Below are 20,260 nucleotides of genomic sequence, written 5' to 3'. Positions count from 1 at the left end.
TACATTAGTTCAAATGGAGTACACATAATGTGGTCACCATATTCAGGTCCCACTGAGGCATCACAAAAGTTGTAGTAAAAAAACGTGCATTCAGCCCTTTTAGAAAGTGCATCGAAACAGGTGATTTATACAGAGATAAATGATCAGGCTACTGTAAAAAAAAAAACAACAACAAAAATCTCACAAGCTTTAACAGTGGCTACAGCATAGCCTTGCTGGGCTTTGACTAGAGTACAAATAAAACATCAGAAAACTGGTCTTGTAAGGGTTGTATATGCAGACAATACAAACAACAAACTTCACCAGGAGTCCAGCATAGATAGTTTTTGTGGATGGGTGCCTGGCTGCTTAACCTCTTAACTGCTGGGCGTTTTCCACCCAAGTCCGGAGTCCTTTTTGTGCTATTTGGAGGAATGTGTGCTCAGGTTTTTGTCCATGTAAGGTATCCACGCCAAATTTGTTTCCTTTTTTTCCCCAACATCCTGGGGATTCTAAAGGTACGCTAGTGGAGACTGTGAGAAGTTGGCCTGATATATAGTGCTCCATATTCTAGTGATCACTGTGTATCATACCAAACGACCCTTATTGATGATTGGCTGTAAGTCAACCTTATAGACCAGCTATCCTAGTAGCGTGGACAAAAGCATTGTTTAGGCTAAACTCTAGAGGGCGTGTTAAGCCAGCTGTTTTACCATCACATATACCCCTTGAACATAAAGTGAAAGGACACCACACAAGTTGTTATGAAAAATAAAGTATATTTATTTATAACAAGTCTACCCTGAACTCTTTATGAGTCAGGGAGCTAAGCACAATACAAAACTCTTACGAAAATACTTCAAGTTGCACAATTTACACAAATGCCCGAGGGGCACGAAAAACCATATACACTAAAAGTGGAATGCGAAATACTAGCAGGTAAGTAACAAGACCCAGAGACTTCAGGATCGCTAGGACTACACTACTGAACCCTAAGGTTAGGAGCAGGAGGCCTAGGGAGATCGGGTCCAGAGTGTGCACTCTCACGCGGGATGCGGGACAAAGTCTATGGAGGCTAGTATTTCTAAAGTTACTGTTTTCGGACTAATCCATCTAGGTAGACTTAAAACGAAAAAGGATCTGGACACTTGGATAGTGGACAAGCGTTGGAGCACCGAAATGCTCGGGTAACCTCGCCCAGGGGCTGCGGCTGCATAGGGTTCAAAAGACGTCGGGAATCCTCGTTGTAGTCTATGGAGCCTGAAAGAAGAAGTTGCTGGCAGGCGACCAGTTGAAGATGTTTGGTGTGATCCAAGCCTGGATCGGTGATGGAGACGACCTGAAAGCAGAGGGAACTCAGTTCTTAATCACTAGCCAGTGATTGTGCGGGCACCAGATGGCACCGGTTGAGGTCACCGCAATCAGGTGAGTGGGCGACGCTGGACTCTGCAGTCACACGGGCCAGGAGGCGTTGTCGGCGACCAGTCTGGAGGTGTGAGCTGCCCCACGAGGGTGTCTGCTGTCTGTGATGCTGGGACCAGGATTGGAGCAACAAGCCTTGGCAAAGGCAAACCCACGCGGTGGAGTCAAGATGGCGTCTGGAGAGGACCAGGAGGGTCCGGGGTGCTCCTCTTTTGGAAGGGAGCAAGGGCTAGTCTGGAACAACCAGACCAGTGGTGAAATCGTCGTGGCGCGTCGTCAAGAGGGCCACTAGCCAGCAGGCAAGTGACCGAACAACGCGGTGAGCAGCAAAGAGCAGAAGGGCCCCACGCAGATCTCGTGGATGCTAGGGGGCTGGACTTCGGTGCTGGAGCTGCTCAGGGTTGGGGCTTCTCAAACCCCAGTGCACTCACTCGAGGATCCCTCGGCGGTCGTGCTGGTTAAGCGTCGTGCAGGTTTTGAAGATGGCCGGTCCCTCAGGTCTCGTCACACCCACGAATCTCAGCTGGGCTGATGATGCAGGTAGAGGTCAGAGATGCCAGGGAATCCGGGTCTCGTCGAGCTGGTCAGTCTTGATCCGGAGGATGGATGTGCAGCAAACCGCGATGCTAAGGTGGTGCCTGCGGGTGCAGAGTGGCTACTCCTTAGCCACAAGGGAGAGTCTTCAGAGAAAGTCAAGAGTTCCTTTCGTGGAAAGTAGTTCAAGATTCAAGATTATCTAATTTGGGAAGGGGCCCGCTCCTACCTTTATTCTAAGAAGAGGGGCTGGCACGCGACTAGGTCTTGCCCATGGGTGGGACCAGGAGGGGGGTGGTTACACTCCTCTCCCTTGTCCGGACTTTCCCCAGCTCAGGGGCTGGGGTGCCCCTGGAACTTGTTTGAGCCAGCATATGCACAGTGAGCACCGGGGTGCCACTTGCAGTCACCTTCCTCTCAGCCCTGCCTACCTGGGATACACAAAACCCTGTCTGGGATGGTGCTAGCACCGCCCCTGACAGGAAACCCTTTGTCCGAGCTCTCCTCGCTGGAAGGACTGGCGAGGGGTTAGTATTCCAATTGGTATGACACCTTACTCGACATATTTTGATAAAGCGATACCAAAGTTGGCAAATAACCGCGAGGATTATAATGCACTTAAGAGTATATGGTATGAGTTATCATGGAACAGCTATTAGGACTTAGTTCCGCAAGCTGCAAACGGGCTCGGCTCATGCCAGAGCACCATCTCACATAATTCCAAGCACTCTGCCTTCAGGATTGATAAGGCCTGCCATAGGAGTGAAAGATAAGAATACATGTGTCCATTTTAGGGTTAGATTTAGGAATACTATATCTAAAGCAAAGGGTGATTACACCACCTTGCCCCAGCTGTCGTGCAGCCAGTTGTGTCAGATTTGGGTTGCCAGCCAGGGGTGGCATAATACATGCTGCAGCCCCTGGTAGGCCCTGGGTGCACCCATGCCCTGGATACCTAAGGTATGCTATACAGGGACTGATAAGGTGACTCAGTATCCAATTAGATATGTACCTAAGGTACATGGAGTCCATTTTACAGAGAGAGCAGTGGGCCCGGGGTCCTGAATAGCAGGGCCCCAGGTCAACTAAGTCGAAAAAACAGCAAAACACCAGGCAAAAAGTTAAGGGCAACCATAGTCAGATATCCACCTTCCTACAGAGACTAAGCCAAAATATAGCAATATTTCGAGCTGATGCAGAAAAATAGGTAAAAAGTGCTCTGGATTAAAGTATCTGTTTTTTTTCTTTCATAAAAATCACATCAATGAACGGTTCTTGTTGTGCTATAGTCATCATCTTCCCAGCTTTCATGAACATGCAGAGCGAACCAAAACAATCTAAGTTTTCTTTACCCCAGTTTTGAAATTTTTCTACAAAGAAGCCCAGTTTTCCTAATTTTGGTGCTTTAACCCTACTTCCAGTTTGTGGTAGACACCAGTGTGAAACCCATGGGTGATTCAGGAAAGCTATATATTTCTGAAAAGTAAACAACATTCCAAATTTAGCTAGAGGTTTTATGTGTTAATCCTTCAAGGTGTTCTCAAAGAAAATAACTATTGGAATAAAAAAATATTGAAAATGAGAAGGAAATAAAAGCATTTGTGACAATGTTTTAATCTGTAACGTTTTGTCACAATAGCCAATTTACAACAGCTGTGTTCCATTACATTCACTAGACCCATTTGGTTATGAGGAAATATAGGGGTTGTAGGTTCTCCAATAACCCAAGGTACGCAGAGCCAACAACTGAGCTGCATCATACAATGGTTTTTCATTGTGTATTGAGAACAGACCAATTTATATGGTGAAATATGTTGAAGGAAAAATAGGTATCAAGGTAACCTATGTATTTCTGAAATGGGCACAAGATATGGAGTTTAGAAGCAATGGTTATTTGTATATCTCTGAGTTTGTGGGTACCCGTACAAGCATATGATTTAAAGGATATTTTTCAAAATCTCTTCTTACATTTCGAAGGCACAAATGCAGAAAAATCTAATTGGTAATAACAAAAATCCTACTATTCTATGCTCTCATATGTCTTCAGATAAAGATGGTACCTCACTTGTGTGGGTAGGCATACTGCCCGTGACAGGAAATGGCCCTAAACGCAACATGGATACATCACATTTTTCCACTCAAAACAGACCTGTTTTTTGCAAAGTGGACAGCTGTGGGTTTTGGGCCCTAGCTCAGAGGGTCCTAGGGAAACCTAGAAAACCTGTATATTTTTGAAAACTAGGCACCTAGTAGAAACCAGGAGGCTCTCACCAGGTTGTTTTACCAGAATCCCTAGCAAACCTCAAACTTTGACTAAAACAACACATTTCCCTCATATTTCTTTGATGGAAAGTTCTGTAATCTACTGGGAGCCACAAACATCCTTCCAGCCAGCATTTCACTAAGTCTTCCGATGAAAATGGTACCCCACTTGAGTGGGTAGGCCTAGTACCCGCGACAGGCAATAGCCCATTTTTCCACTCAAAGCTGGCCCATTTTTGGCAAAGTGTGTAGCTTTGGATTTTGGGCCCTAACCCAGGCAGCACCTGGGAAAACCTAGCAAACCTGCACATTTTTTTAAAATAGACAACTTGAGAGGTCCAGGTTGGTGTGCCTTGTGTGGTTTCCATGAGGTTTTTTTTTTTTTACTCACAATGCCAAGCAAACCTCAAACCTTGCCTGAAATTATGCTTTTTTCTTACTTTTTTTCTGATAGAAACTTCCGGAATCCACATGAATCCACAAAATACCTACCACCTAGCATAACCCTACTTGTGCCGATAAAAACGCTGCCCCACTTGTCTGTCTAGGACTAGAGCCCGCGACAGGAAGAGATCAAACGAAGGTCAATGGGAGCACTTGCGTGGGGATTCCTATTGACCTTGGGTTTGATCTGTTCCTGAGGGCCTTTAGGTGCCTACCAAGTGTTGGCCCATGGCCAACACTCAGACTGGGGAGGTAGTTCGGCTGTCGGCCACTGGCCGGTGGCCGCATTTAAAAGGTTAAATTACATTCACTACCTTGGAAGGAAGATCTAAGGCAGTTAACTGGCGCCACTCAAGCTCAAAGCATGAGGGTGTAAGTTGACCATGGCAAGGTGTAGGATCCTGCCCTGCTACTGTGGTAAGAGGTCCTCCCAGAGTGGCAGCCGAGTCACTGGACAGATGCTCATGGTCCGAAGTTCTGGGTACCATACTCTCCTGGCCCAATCCGTAGCCACTACGATGACTTGGTCCCGGTCATTCCTGAAATTCATCAGAACTTTGGTAAGGAGAGGTAGACACAGGAAGGCGTACAATAGTCTATTCCAGCCGAAAGGCATCTCAGAGGTACCACTCCCTTGGGAACGCCAACACGCATGTTATTAAAATTGTACGTTCTCAGCAATAGAGAATAGAGCAATAGTCACCATTCCTGATCCTCTAGCAATGCCGACCTTGTTTGTCTGGCTTGTTCTGCCAGGTGTTGTAAGACCAGAGAGATGACCTGACAACCCTGCCACTTCCTGAGGTGAAGAGCCTTCTGGCCCAGGACACAAGACCCCGCCTCGCCTTACTTGTTGCAGTACCACATGGTGGTTGTGTTGTCCCTGAAATATGCACCCATTTTCTCCACATGGCCAGGAGAAGAGCTTTTAGTCCCAAGCAAATCGCCCACAACTCCAACAGACGGGTTGCTGCAAAAGAACCAGAGTCCTCTACTCTATGCTTTTCCCAGATGAACTCCCCAACCAACAATGATGCATCCTTCATGATAATTCTGGTTTAGATAGGGATTTGCTACTGGTCCAAATGCATTCCAGCTGCCACCACTGCAAGTCTGTTACAGTCTCCTTCAACACCTCAATGGAATTTGACAGGTTTCCCAGCTGCTGAGCCCACAGAGATTCAGATCCCACTACGAAGATTGCAGGTGCCACCAGGCGTGGTCCACTAGCAGGATGCATGAAACCAAGAAGTCTCAGCGTTGCTCTCACAGAGACGCCGGACAAAGATTGAAACATCAGGGTCATAGCTCAAATGTCCTGGACTCATTGAGGCAGAGGGAAGGCTCAGAATAACACTGTATCCAGGAAGGCTCAGATGAAAGTGAGCCTCTGCCAAGGAGTCAGGTTTGACTTCAGCACACTGATGGAGAATCCTAAGGGTGCTACTAGATTGGCTGTCGTCCTGGAGGTGGTGCTCGAGTAATTAGGGTGAGCCTGTCTTCACCAACCGGTCGTCTATGTATGGGAAGACTGGTATTCCCAACTGCCGAAGATGGGCAATGACCTCCACCACCTCTTTGTGAACACATGAGGGGTATGGTGAAGCCAAAGGGGAGCACAGAAGGCTGGAAGTGGCCAACCTGAAACTGCAGCTAAAGCCAGTGGGACTACAGGGTAGGGATGTTAAGATGGGCATCCTGCAAGTCCAACGTCACTATTCAGTCACCAGGATGCAGGGCAGACAGAACTTGTGCCAGGGTGAACATCTAGAACTTGTATTTTTTGAAGAAGTTCAGAGGGTGAAGAAAGTTTGATACTGTTGAGGAAACCACTGCATGGGCGCCTAAAGTGCTGAGCCTGCTTTGGCTCTGAAGAGATGGATGCCATCAAATGGCATGCCCAGTAGCGATGCTTGAACATCACTTTAGAAGCCTGTGTATCCTATCCATGTGTGGTGTTGAATCACCACACTGGTACCAACTGTCCTACACAAACAGTGGGTAGTGTCCAGGCCTGACCTGATGATATACTTTTCAGTATCTTCGCCATCTTGTATTGGAGATAGCGGATCTGAGGACAAGGCTGGCCGAGGAGAACATTCTTTTCCCAAATCTCTCCATTCATTTGGATTGTGTGTTTGGGAGCAAGTTAGGATTCAACAAGCTTGTCGATGCTTGCACTATAGGACTGTCTAGTGTGGGAGACGGGAGGAGGAAAGATGAATCCCCCAGAGCCAGTCTATGTCATCTCACAATCTGTCTGTTGACAGGGGTAAGATCATTGCTTTGTCCGAGTGCCCATCCAGGTGTCTGTGAGGGTCTCGTTAAAAGGGAGGAGCAGCTCTGAAGTCTGCCATGGCTGAAGAACCTCTGTAGGAACGTATGCTTGGACCTCCACCTAAGGAAGTTGTAGATAGAGGATTTCTGCAAGACTTCTAATAACCATGGCAAAAGATACTGATTCTCCTGAGCAAGGTCAAGGTAGAGAGTTGAGACCAGTATCAGGAGATGTGTACAGACCACTGGTATCTTTTAGATCTAAAAAATAATTTTCCTTCTCATATAACTGGACTCATCAGCACCATCATCATCATCGTGTTGTTCTAGGCCTGAGAACCATTGTGTCTAAGGAAGCATACCTTCTGAGTCTGAATGAGACAGGAGTCGAAGTTGAGGTGAGTGTAACTTTGGCTGGGATTGCAGTGTGTTTGTGTCAGATAGGGCAATAGGTTCTTCCTAAGGCGCTTGTGCCAGTGTTGATGCACTAGGAACGGGTGGGGTCAGTGTTGAGTGAGGAGTTGAAGCATGTGTCGGCCCCAGAGTAAGGACAGATGCAGGAAAGGGGTCGAATGGCACAGTTGCCGTTTGCAATGGACCCGCAACTGTAGTCTAACCGGAAGCCTTACCGAACTCTCGGAGTCAGGAGGTGTGCTTGAGGGAGCCGAAACGGTACCAAAGAAATGCAAAATGGACTCTTTGGAGACCTGGACCTGTTGCAGCATTGCCCATGGCTCCAGGAAGTCAGGTTAGATTAGGACAAGCTGATGCAGGAGACTGGGAACGAGACTGTGAGGTACCCTGATATCTGTGTGACTTCTAGTGACAAGAGTGGCAAGAAGAAGGAGAGTTGTGCTTCGACTTCTTGTGCTTTTTCTTTGACTTTAACTTGCCTAATGACTTAGAGAGAGAAAAAGACCTTCCTACAGTGAAAACTCATTGTAGTCCTTGATTTAGATCGAGATGGGCCTTACACACTTTCTGCACTACTCCCAATATGCCTCCCAGTCTCGAATGGCATTCAGATTCATCTGAACATAGTCATCACATAATTTAGAGTCACACATGGAGCCCACACATCAGAGACAGGCCTCATTACGGTTTGTTAATGACTTTTGTTTATGGCAAGGGTTTAAAACCTGTAGTTTAGGTGTAGACATCTCTCTTGAACCCTCTTAGAGAAAGCTTTTGCCAAGTGACAGAACTGAGGGAGAGAACTTCGAATCTGCTCTGAAAGGCGCAGAAAGAAAAGAACCAACATCAACGCATATATGGGGTGATATGGCACGATATGACTTCTGAGGTGGGATGGACCCAAGGCGGTGCCACATGAAGCCACCTACTGGTGCGTGAGGAAGTTGTTGAGAAAAATTCCCGTATCCAGTCTGGTGCCTGGGAGTATTCACAAGATGAGGAATCTGAAGTTATAAGTATCCATCAAAAACAAACAATGTCTATACAACATGTTCACACAATACACAAACCTGGCAAGCAGACAACTTTTGGATATGCTTTACAAAAGAATATAACACAAATGTTAGCTCACCGAGACAGTCATTTGGAATTAGTGTAGGTAGCCAGGCCACATTGGAGAATGCTGAAACGTGAAGAGAATTTATTCGTGCAAGCTCCGAAACACCACCTGAGTAGGACAATGGACCCACTGGCTCAACTCTCCAGAGAATCAACTCACTAAACACCGCATTTGGATCCTGAAATGCCTGTGTTACGGTGCTTCTATTGTGAAGGTTCCATTCCACAGGAGTTGAAGAGTTAGGATAGCTGTTCACGTAATCAATATCTGGTGTCCGTAAAGCATTATGATGCGATGTTGTGAGGAGCAATGGCAGCACAGAGTGACATGCTAAGTCATTGAGATGGAAGCGATGACCACAGTAACGGGATTTGTGACAAATACTTAGAACTGTAGAAAAGGAGGACTCTTCTGCAAAACTGACTAGCCATTGATTCAATGAGCCATCTGCATGCTTTGAAATCATCAAAACGTTAGGGGTGAAGATACTGAGTTTTACATGGTTAGGTGATTTGCTGTGTCCTGATGAAATAAGCATAGAAGTGGATCGTGGAAGGTTGGAAGGCTTTTGTTTTCCTTGCTGGATCGCCAGGTCCACATTTTTCGTGCAGGCATACATCACTATGCTTCTGCAGAGGGAGTTTGCATCACCAGTGGGAAAAGCTACTGGAATTCTAGACACAAAAGATACCTAAAAAGATAGATCACATTTTAATAATTGAAATAGAGTGACATGTGTTCAACAAATTAAATGTTATTTTTTCTCTTCTACTTCACAATGGTTTGGAACCCTGTTTCAGTAAAACATGGAGAAAAAAAAAATCGCTAGCACAAGCTACTTGTTCATCTCTGCAGTGGCAAATCCACTCTTTCCAATCCTTCTTGCTTTATCCTTACATTACAAATACCCAAACAAAAGTTCCACAACTTTGTGCACTCAGCTATTGACATGTAATAACACAAGCTAGTGGGGATTGCTAAGCAATTAGTATAATTAAGCAATGGTTATGCAAACCCACTTATTATTGAATCTACTTGTGACCAGATGGTGTGAGTATATGTGAGAGTTTGGGAAGAGTAAATGTGAATGGGTAGATGAATCGAAGTAATTGGGCGAGAGATTATGAGTTGGTGGGCAAATGTGAGAGGGATTGATTTATACAGGTGGCTGAAAGTGACTGTGAGAGTGAGTTAATGATGGTAGGTGGATGAAGGTGAGCTGAGTAGATTAATGTATGGTGTAGGTGGGGTGCATCTCTGTTGTCCAGTCCGCTCAAGAGGTCTCCAACAGCAAGAGAGAGCCCAACTAGAAGAACCAGTCTGGAGCTACAGAATGGCAAGGTATTGGAAGATGTTGTTCATGTAATCCAAATAAAGCAGTGTCATATTGTTAACCCACTATATTTAACAGTCCAAGTCTAAATGCATTTTATGACTAACAGAGCACAGTTTAGGCAGTTGATATTATGCACCCGGTTTTAAAGTCCGGTAGATGGCTCTTTCATAGGGCAGCATGAAAGTACAGTTTGTAAGTAATTTGTAACAAAATGTGTACATAGTATGCAATACATAACATTGGCATGTGCTGGGTTTGGAAGGCAACATGGACTACGTTTATGGATGATCATCACTTCCCAACTTAAAAGATTGCAGAGCAGCTAAAATACAGAAACATAACAAACACTGAGCCCCATTTTCCAGACATCAAGCTTGCATTGGACTAAGAAGCGTTAACTACACACTCTTGACACTAGTTTACAAGGCAGAATTTTGTCTCATGAGATTCTGATTTCCAAAACCCCTGGCACATCACTAAAGAGGATGAGAAATGTCCTGGTCAGAGGACAGATGATGCCCCACTGCTGTGGGCAGGGACTGCGGGTGCCATGGCTAACTCACGACCTCTGGCGCTGTCAGATGAGGGAAGGCCAGAGGAGGAGAATGCCAAAACATCTACCTAAGAGGAAGGCGATTTGGTGGCTGCAGGGGAAGAATCTAAGCAGGAAGGATGGGTGTAGCTGCAAACAATACTGTAATTCTGCATGTATCCTTCCAGGGCTAGAGAGTCAGTGCCCTTCTGGAACTCAAACGGGAAAACATATGCCAGCAAACTCTGGATGTTTCACCAGCTCTGACATGGCTCTTAGTTCATTTTCCCAACACAACCCCCCCAAGCTAGTTTCACCACTCATGTGAAGAAGCAGTCCTGGTAGGTAAGCATTATTGGCGCCTAAATGTAGGTGCTAATGAAACGATAGAAAAGGAAAATGTTGCACCCTACTGAAGTGCCTGAGCACACTACTTAAGTGAACTGATATGCCTAATAATCAATCAAATAGTCGGGTTGGTTGTAAATTTGAAATACTCCAAGCCTGTTCTTATACATTGCTATCTTTCTATTTTGTTTCTTGAAGACAAAGTCTGGTAGAGAGATTAGTCTGTCATTAGCCACACTTTAAAAAAATAAAGAAACGGGGATAGCAAGGAGTTTGTGATTCATCATCTTGGTCATTTTTCATTACCTCTGCTCTTCTAGCCTCCCTTGCTCACATAAATATAGGCCATACTCCATAAAACTTATCAAGAGTTCAGGATAACATACTGGAAGAAGACTGGATAGCAGGTTAAACAATGCACGTTTGTTATTACTTTAACTTGTTTATGCAGTAAAACATAGAACAGGATGCCATGCACCCTCATTTTCGTGTAAGCAAATTCACAGTTAAAATGATATATGAACAAGTGACTTACCTTCGGTAACACTTTCTGGTGGATACAGTATCTGCCTGTGGATTCCTCACCTTTCGAATTACCCTTGCGCAGGCATTCAGCGGAAACGTTTTGATAGCTCTCCCACGTCAACGATGACATCACAAAAGCCCGGCTCCGCTCGTGACTCAGTATGACATCATCAGAGCCATAAGAAGACCTCGTCCGCATTCTGACATCTGTTCTACCCATTTTTTCCATGCCTTCGAGGCGAACGGGTGAACCGACAACATTTTGCAAGTATACATAGTATATAATATATGCACCCATATACATAGTATGTTATTCAAAGGAGAAAGGATGCTGCAAATACTAGACATTTCCTAACAACAAGCTACATATCATTTCAAAAGACAATGAAATACCAGGAATGTAATACAAAAAAAAAATCGGTATAGGAAGGCAGACAACAGGGAGGCTGGTGGGTCAGTGAGGAATCCACAGGCAGCTACTGTCCCCCCCGGAAAAAGCGTTACTGAAGGTAAGTAACCTGTTCTTCTGATGGATACATCTGCCTGTGGATTCCTCGCCTTTTGAATTGAATCCCCAAGCAGTCCCGCTCCCGGAGGAGGGTGTCTGTCTCATTAAACCAAAAAAACCTGCAGCACAGAACATGCAAAATGGCCATCCCTCATCACCCATGAATACAGGCAGTAATGCCTCGCAGAGGTGTAGAGGGAGGCCCAAGTTGCCGCCTTGCAGATGTCTACAACAGGGACACCTCTAGCCAAAGCCGAAGAAGAAGACTTAAATCTAGTGGAATGAGCTCTAATACATTCAGGCAGTTCCTTCTGGGCCAAGGCGTAGCAGATCTTGATGCACGAGATGATCCACCTGAAAAGCGTTCACTTGTGGAAAGCTTTGCCCTTTATTCTTCCCACATAACCAATAAAGAGCTGGCCATCAAGCCTCAAGTCCTTGGTTCTTTCCAGATAAAATCTGACCGCCCTCCTAGGGTCCAGGCAGTGACATCTCCACTTCTGCTTCGAAGGGTGAGGGGGAGGATGAAAAGTAGGTAAGGTGATTGACTGCCCTAAATGAAAAGGATTCAGAAAAGGGGGTGGTTATTCAAGCAAGCCGGGCCGAAGACGGCTGTAATGCCAGAAACCGGTCCCCGGAAGCTTGTTTCCTTCCCAGTATAAGAATTGGCTTGGTAGTTTGGTCTGCCCTGTTCCCATGATGCACTGGGCCAGGGACAGACTAATTTGCATGTAGCCAGGTTCTGAGCTGGGATGGTGCAGCGAGCTAAAAAACGGTGATGGATCAAGCCCTGATCTGTTGACTGGGTATGAGTGTTCTGTTTAATTCAGATACTCTGTCCATCACCACCCCCTTTTCTAAATGAAAAGGAGCATCTTCTCTCCATAAATGGATGTAAAGGGAGGTTTAGAACTAAGAGCCTGAAGCTCACTTACCCTCCTGGCGGAGGTAATATCAATCAGAAAAACTGTTTTGAAAGTAAAAAGCCTCAATGGAGAACTATGAAGAGGCTTGAAAGGAGAACCCATCAGGAAAGTAAGACCTACATTTAATTCCCACTGAGGCATGATAAAAGGAGTGGGAGGGAATCTATTAGTAAGGCCCTTAATGAACCTCATGACTATAGGAGACTTAAACAACGATGGTTGGTCTGGGAAACCAAGGAAGGATGATAAAGCCGACAAGAACCCTTTGGCAGTCGCCACAGCACAACCCTGCCAGGCCAAGGAAAGAGAAAAACTAAAAACATCAGACAAATGAGCCTTCAAGGGATCATTAGAACTCTCTCCACACCACTTAACAAACCTGGCCCATCTACAGAAATAGATTGATTTGATGGAGTGTCTTCTGGCCGATAAGATAGCATCCACCACATCCGGTGGGAGAGTAAAATAACTAAGGTTGCCCCGTTCAATCTCCAGGCATGAAGGTGCAGGTTCTGGAGGTGGGGGTGTAGAACCTGCCCATGCGACTGTGAGAGGAGGTCTGCCTGAGAGGGAGATGGAGCGTCGGGTGGGTGCAATGAGAGGTGAAGGAAGTCTGTGTACCACACACGTCTTGGCTAATCCAGGGCAAACAATATGACTTGGGCCCGGTCTTGGTGAATCTTCCTCAGAGCTTGAGGAATCAAGGGTATGGGAGGAAACGCATAAAGACGTCAAGAGCCTCAATCTAGATGAAACAATTCCCCTAACGCTCCCAGCAGCAGATACTGGAGACTGCAGAACGATGGGCAGTGCACATTCTTGTGAGTGACAAGACGGTTCAACCAAAGAAACACGGAAAAGGCCTTTGATTCTCTTGAGTGGTCTTTCCTCAGGGCTGTTCAGGGTAAACTTTGTATCCCACCGTTCATAGTGCTAATTATGCTCCTATAACTGACCCACTGGGGCTGATAAGGGTGAACATCACCTTGTCAGAGGTGTTCCCAATTTTTCGCTGCACCGGCAGGGGTGTCCACTGTCCCCCCCTTTTATTCATCACGGCAATGGACCCATTGGTCCGGGCGATGCAGGAGTGTCATCTGCATCGTGGATTGCAGCTTACCCATGGGTCCCTTTTGATGTCGCTATATGCAGATAACATCTTGTTATTTATCTGTGATCCTCTTCTCAATCTTCCCCCACGATTTGGAGAGCTCTCAGGCCTTCGGATAAACTGGGATAAGTCAGAAATGTTCCCACTCAAAGAAGCAACTCATCCACCCCCGGTTGAGCTTCCCCTTAAGTGGGCCTTCGACCTTACGAAATACTTGGGAATACACAGTCATAGAAGCAAGGAGCAAGTCTTGCAACGTAACTACAACCCAGCACTAGGTGATCTTAAACTGCAAGTGGATCGCTGGATCTGCCTCCCCGTATCCATGGCGGGACATGTGGCAATTATAAAAATGGTTGTCCTGTCCCATTTCTATTACCTTTTTTCAACATCCCTTTACCATTGTCCCAACATTTCTTCAGCACACTCAGCAGAACCCTGATATGACTGCTCTGGGCATGGGCTTGCCCCTGTATTCGGTGGAACACGCTCCTGCTTCCTTATGAGATTGGGGAACATGGGGTCCTGGACCGGCACCTTTATTACTTGGCAGGACAGTGCCACTACATATACAGCTTGTACCAGCCGGACGCCTGGATACCTTACTTACTTATGCTCTACTGGAGGGTATTCTACACTCTCAGATATTACCTAAGGGCATACCACTTGATGCTGAGTATATACAGATGGTATCCACTACATGCTGGGCATGGTGGCACCTGCTATGAGGTTTGGAAAAACAAGGGACCCCTACAATTGCTAAACTTGCTATACGTAGGGAATACATATTAATGTGAAAAAGGAACTATAGCAAGCATTCAATTTTTACATGCCATCTTGTTTTAGATGAAAAGAGACATTTAAAGCAGTAGCAACCACATATAATTGATTTAAAACATTCCAGACTTTTGTAGAAAAATATATATTTTATTTTTTGTTTTATACTTTATTATTCAGTCATTAGCATCAATACATCCGAATATTCAACAATTATTTCATTATATTTTATCACATAAATGCACATCAATTGACAGAGTTGGAAAAAAGAAAAACACATAACAAAAGACAAAAAAAATAGTTTTTATATATTGAGGATATGGTTTATGTTCTATTGAGGTAGGCAATGCGGTGGATCGAAGTTACGCGCGTTTCGGCAAACTGCCATCATCAGGGGACCGTCATTCGCAACAATATTTAAATAAATACCATAGAAGGATTCTCGACAACCGTCCCTATTTCAAAGGTATGTAGGTAGGGCGGTCTAGTAATAAAAGGCTTCTCTTAAAATGGATCTTGTGTGGTTAAAGGGAGACTCTCAGACCACAAATTGTTTCATTCTGGTCGAGGACCTATAGGGCGTAGTCTAAACAAAACCTTCAGTTTATTGATTAATTCATTTATGAATATCTGATGGATTTCTTTTTGTGGCCTTCAGAATATTGCTGATTTCTAATTTATTTCAATTTTTCGAGTCCGCATGCAGCAGGCTTCACGAAGATATTTTTTGTATACAAAATTCTTAAAACAAGGGGATACTTGGAGCCGTAAGAGCGGAATTCAAATGTTTCTCATTTTTTCAAAGCGTTGATACCTCTCGTACCTTTTATATCAGAAATTCGCCGTTATATGGGAGTCTGTATCTGCAGGTCCCGCCATAATCCTTGAATGCACCTGCTATGCATACTTGGGGGGGGTGGAGGGGTCCTCCTATCTAACTCTATATGGTAAACAACAACCCTTGGCTCCCGCTTACTCTGGGGAAATTAGTGCTACGTACGCTACATCGGCACAATATACACACAATGGGAGACCTGTTTCAAAATGGACATATCACACCTTTGGTTGAGGGCCCATGGGACGGGGACGTGTCCCATATGGACAGTTTCATATTTGGACGACTGTGTAACACCTTGAGAGCACGGATTTCCACATACCCATTGCCCCCGGTAGACTTTCCCCCATTAACATTAACCTTGACGGATGCTGGAGAAGCCCACATGACCTCAAGAATATCCCGAGCATGCATTGCACTGAGACTGTACACCGCTGAACAGGTACGAGAGACATGAGAGACAGAACCGGGGGGAGGAGGATTACAAATAAAATGTGGGCATACTGTTGTACACAAACACTGCGCATATAAGTGAGCCAGCAACACAAACTCCTGCATTTTAAATTCCTTAGCCGTTATTACTTTTCACTGGCTGCGATTGCAGCCTTCGATCACACTTGGTCTAATAGAAGCTTGAAATGCACAGAGGAGGGAGCGTATGTTGCACGCTTCACTTGGACATGCCCAATTTTACATGCCTTTTGGGTGGTAGTGTTTGACCACATTTCAGCCACGACCAGTAGCGACCTCACACCCGACGGCCTAATGGCACTGATGGGATATTGCCTCAACATTCCACATACTTACAGCTGACTGGTCTCACTGGCACTACTGCTCGGTAAGCGGGAAATAGCGTTGCACAGGGGGAGTGCCCATCCACCAGTGGTTGGGGAGTATGAGCCTTTGCGAAAAGGTGGGCGATGAGTATGCGCACCTACAGATCCTTGCCATATACCTCAAGGATATCGGGTCACCCTTCCGTGTCTATTTACAATTGCCAATGAGTGAGACCCCGCCAGTTGAACACATTGGCCTGCCGGACGCCTGGGGGGTACGTATGCTGGAGATGTGCAACTGACTATGGCATAGCTAAACATCGAATGTTTTGGTGATGTCAAATTGTTTATACTTAGGCTCCTTTCTAGATGAAATGCAACGTTGTGGTTGTTAAATTGTTAAAACCAATAAGAAATAAAAAAATTAAAAAACTATGCATCTTCAGAAGTGTAAGGAATGAACCTTGATTTGGTACTTCACGGTGAGCAGTGATGTCAGGTACATGAACCTTGTTGAAGAATTGCAGATTTGAGTATTATAAACACAACAGGTAAGACAGAATAACATTCTCCAGGCATGAGTGGATCAAGATTAATGCTAAGTCATCAAATCACAAATTCTTTCCATTTAAAAGCATAGGAGCTTCTAGTAGATGGTCTCTTTGCTTCCTTCAGAATCTGTGTACAGTCTGGTAGTAGAGTTAAGTATCCATACTGTATGACTTCAGGAGCCATGCTGCCAAATTCACTTTGTATGTTTGGTATTGGATGTTCTTCCCATCCTGGATAGTAAATTGTAGCTGCATGGTAGTCCCTTGTGGGGTTTGAGTGATACGTGAACTTGCTCTGGAACCCGGTATTCTCCTGAGCACTCAGGAGCTATGAGACTCATGGTTGTGGAAAATGTTTTAAACTTCAAAATGACTGGTAGTATTAGTGGTATCAGTAGAAAAGTGTATAGAAATCTGTTCAAACAAGTCATCAAAAGAGCACTGCCCATCGACTGTGGGTCCCACATTCTGGATTGTATTTCAGCCATTTCGCGTCTTGCCATTGGCAAATCAGTCTATTGCTGGGAAAACTCAATCTTGAAAGACAAAATACAAGACATTGCAGTCAAGCTCTCACTTGTGATTTTTGTACAAGTGTCTGCTGAATAGGTCTGCTTGATAATTTTGGAGACTTGGCAGGTGCACTGTTTAAAGAGTTAGATTTCTGGCCAGCAACCAATGCCATATAGCTTGGGCTTTTAACAACAGTTGTCAATCATATTGTCTGTCAATATCAGAACTCTGTGTGTAGGCCTGGCAGGAAAGCTCTGAAGGCAAAGTGGACTGCCTGATGCGCCAGAACATTAATTTGGGAAGAACAAGTCGCTTACCTTCTGTAATGCAATATCTAGTAGAGACAAAATCTAGCAGCAGATTCATTACCTTTAAATTTCCCAGGTGTCAGACTGAATCCGGAAACTTATGAGCAAGCAGTACCCCTGCGTGCCGTCAGGTGCCTCAGTTTAGTTCCACATGGTGTTGTCAGCACCGGATGTGAAGTCATGGTCACCTATACAGGCGCCTCCCAGGCGCGCAGACGTTGGCTACTTTTCATGCTTTCCACACCGGAAGCGAAGAGCCATGAAGTGAACAGACTAGTGTGGGTCCAAACTCGGGCCCTGAAAATTGAGCAACCATAGCCCTATAAATGAGTTCGCAGAACAGGGAGGCATGGGCGGGTCTGCAAGGAATATGCAGCTAGATATTACCTCTACCAGATAACGCGTTACCAAAGTTAAGTAACATGTTCATCTGATAGAGACGTCTAGCTGCAGATTCCTAACCTTTGAATAGATACCCAAGTCATATATCCTGGCCGTGAGCTGCGGACAAATTTGTAGACTAGAACGTCCTGCAGGACCACACAGGTAAAAATGCCCATCCCTGCGGACCAGACTGTCCAGGCAGTAGTGTTTAGCAAACGTGTGCAGGGAAACCCACGTTGCAGCCTGACAGATTTTCAGGGACTGGCACTCCAAGCGCTAACGCTCCATAGCCTACCCCCTGGTGGAATAGGCATGTAAGCCCTCAAGGGGGCTGCTTAATAGCCAGCGCGTAGCATCTTAAAACCGATGATGACCCAGTGTGAAATGGTTTGTTTCTCCACTGCCTGACTTTTTTTTTTAGCTCCCACATAGCCCACAAAGAGTTGGTCGTCCACCCAGAACTTTTTCCTGCGTTCAAGGTAGAACAACATCGCTTTTTCTGGGTCCAGATAATGGAGAAACTCCTCTTCTTCAGAGGGATGTGGAGGAGCATAAAAGTTGGGCTGTGTGACCGACTGACGCAAATGAAAAAGGGTCAACACCTTAGAAAGGAAAGAGGCTCGGGTGCAAAGACCCACGTTATCAAGAAATATCATGAGATCTGGAGGCATGGATAATAAAGCCTACAGTTCACTCACCCTCCGGGTAGATGATATTGCCACTAGATATGCTGTTTTGAGGTTAAGCATCCTGAAGGGACAAATGTTTTGGCTCAAAAGGAGCACCCATGAGCCTAGAGAGAATTAGATTCAGATACCATTGAGGCATAATAAAGGGCGTAGGAGGAAACATATGTCAAGCCCTTTCAGGAGCCTATTTACAGCAGAGGACTTGCAGCAGCAAGAAAGCAGAAAGAGCAGAAATATAACCCTTGAGAGTGCCCACAGCAGACCCCTGCTGGGCAAGGGTAGGAATAAGTAGAAGAATATCAGAAAGACAGTCAACAGACTTTTCTGTACAATATTTTACTAATTTTTGACAACAGCAGGCGTATACTATCTTGGTTGAGGGCCGCCTGGCTGCCAAGATAAACTTTGCAGACTTCAGGATGAAGGTCAAAAGCTTTATGTAGTGTAGTTCCTATATCCCTGATAGGCGCTGCACATTGGATTAATATACACTATAGTTTTGACATAGGACTGAGGTCAGTTTGTCTCTATCGAGTACATTAAACTTAATTACTTGTGTGTGCCAGCTAACTCAGAGGTCACTAGAAACTTCTCAAATAAACAAGAAGGAATAAGTTTCTGACAACCACATAAATATGACAACTTTGTTTCGATTTAGAATCGGAACAGTCTCAGAATCGTGGAAACAATAGAAAACAGTTTCACTCAGTCAATCGTGCATGCTTCGTTTCTACAGAGTTTACACAGAAATAGATAGACGGGCGTTTCAATAAAAAGGGTTTATTGAACAGTCTTATTTCTCGTGCAAGAGATATGAACTGCTACAAATCGTAAAACAGATTGCAAAGTATAATACGTACAGCGTTAGCAGTAAGATAAAATAACACTGCAATAGCATGATTTGTAGCTATGACATATATTCATAAAAATACATACATAAATAACACAGGCTAAAATGTGAATACTCAACTGGTGCTTCTAGCTAGTTCTACCCCAGTGTACCTAACCTAAGTGTAGCACGAGGTGAGAAGTAGGTGCTGTTTTTCAGTAGTCTAGCTTATCTTTTCACAGGCAGATACTGTATCTACCAGAAAAAGAGTTACCGAAGGTAAGTAACTTGTTCTTCTGATAGATACATCAGCCTTGTGGATTCCTCACCTTGTGAATAGAGTCCCACAGCAGTCCCCACTCCCGAAGGAGGGTGTACACTCTGCTATACCAGGAAATCTTGGAGGACAGATCGCGCGAAGTGGCCGTCCCTCCTCACCTGGGTATCTAAGCAGTAGTGCTTCGCGGAAGTGTGGAGGAAGGCCCAAGTCACGGCCCTGCAAATGTCCTTAACAAAAACACCTCTAGACAAAGCGGATGTTGCAGACTTTGCTCTAGTTGAATGAGCTCTGATACCCTCAGGAGGGTCCTTACCCGCCAGAGAGTAGCAAATCTTGATGCACAGGATTATCCATCCGGAAAGTGTGCACTTGTGCACCGCTCTGCCCTTTTTGCAGCCAGCAAAACCCACGAAGAGCTGATCATCCATACGATAGTCTTTAGTCCTATCGAGATAGAAACGGACTGCTCTCTTAGGGTCCAAGCGATGAAGCCTCTCCTCCTCCTTGGAAGGGTAAGGGGGAGGATAGAAGGTAGGAAGGGTAATGGATTGTCCTAGATGGAAGGGAGTTACCACCTTAG

At 45.2% G+C, this 20,260-nt stretch overlaps 1 protein-coding gene across 2 annotated transcripts in view; it reads right to left on the bottom strand.

The window, feature by feature from the left end:
* The window catches only part of DMXL1 (Dmx like 1), a 2,236,090-nt gene that overhangs the window by 1,548,549 nt on the left and 667,281 nt on the right, over positions 1–20,260 (bottom strand). For both annotated transcript variants that reach the window (XM_086961064.1, XM_086961065.1), the window contains exon 12: positions 8,465–9,143. In XM_086961064.1, coding sequence (XP_086817190.1) covers positions 8,465–9,143 — 679 coding nt within the window. The remainder of the gene's footprint in view (positions 1–8,464; positions 9,144–20,260) is intronic.

The sequence above is a fragment of the Lissotriton vulgaris genome, chromosome 3_1 (assembly GCF_964263255.1).
Source record: "Lissotriton vulgaris chromosome 3_1, aLisVul1.2, whole genome shotgun sequence".
NCBI lineage: Eukaryota > Metazoa > Chordata > Amphibia > Caudata > Salamandridae > Lissotriton > Lissotriton vulgaris.
Note: the sequence above shows the minus strand (reverse complement) of the source record. Positions and strands in the feature narration are given on the sequence as shown.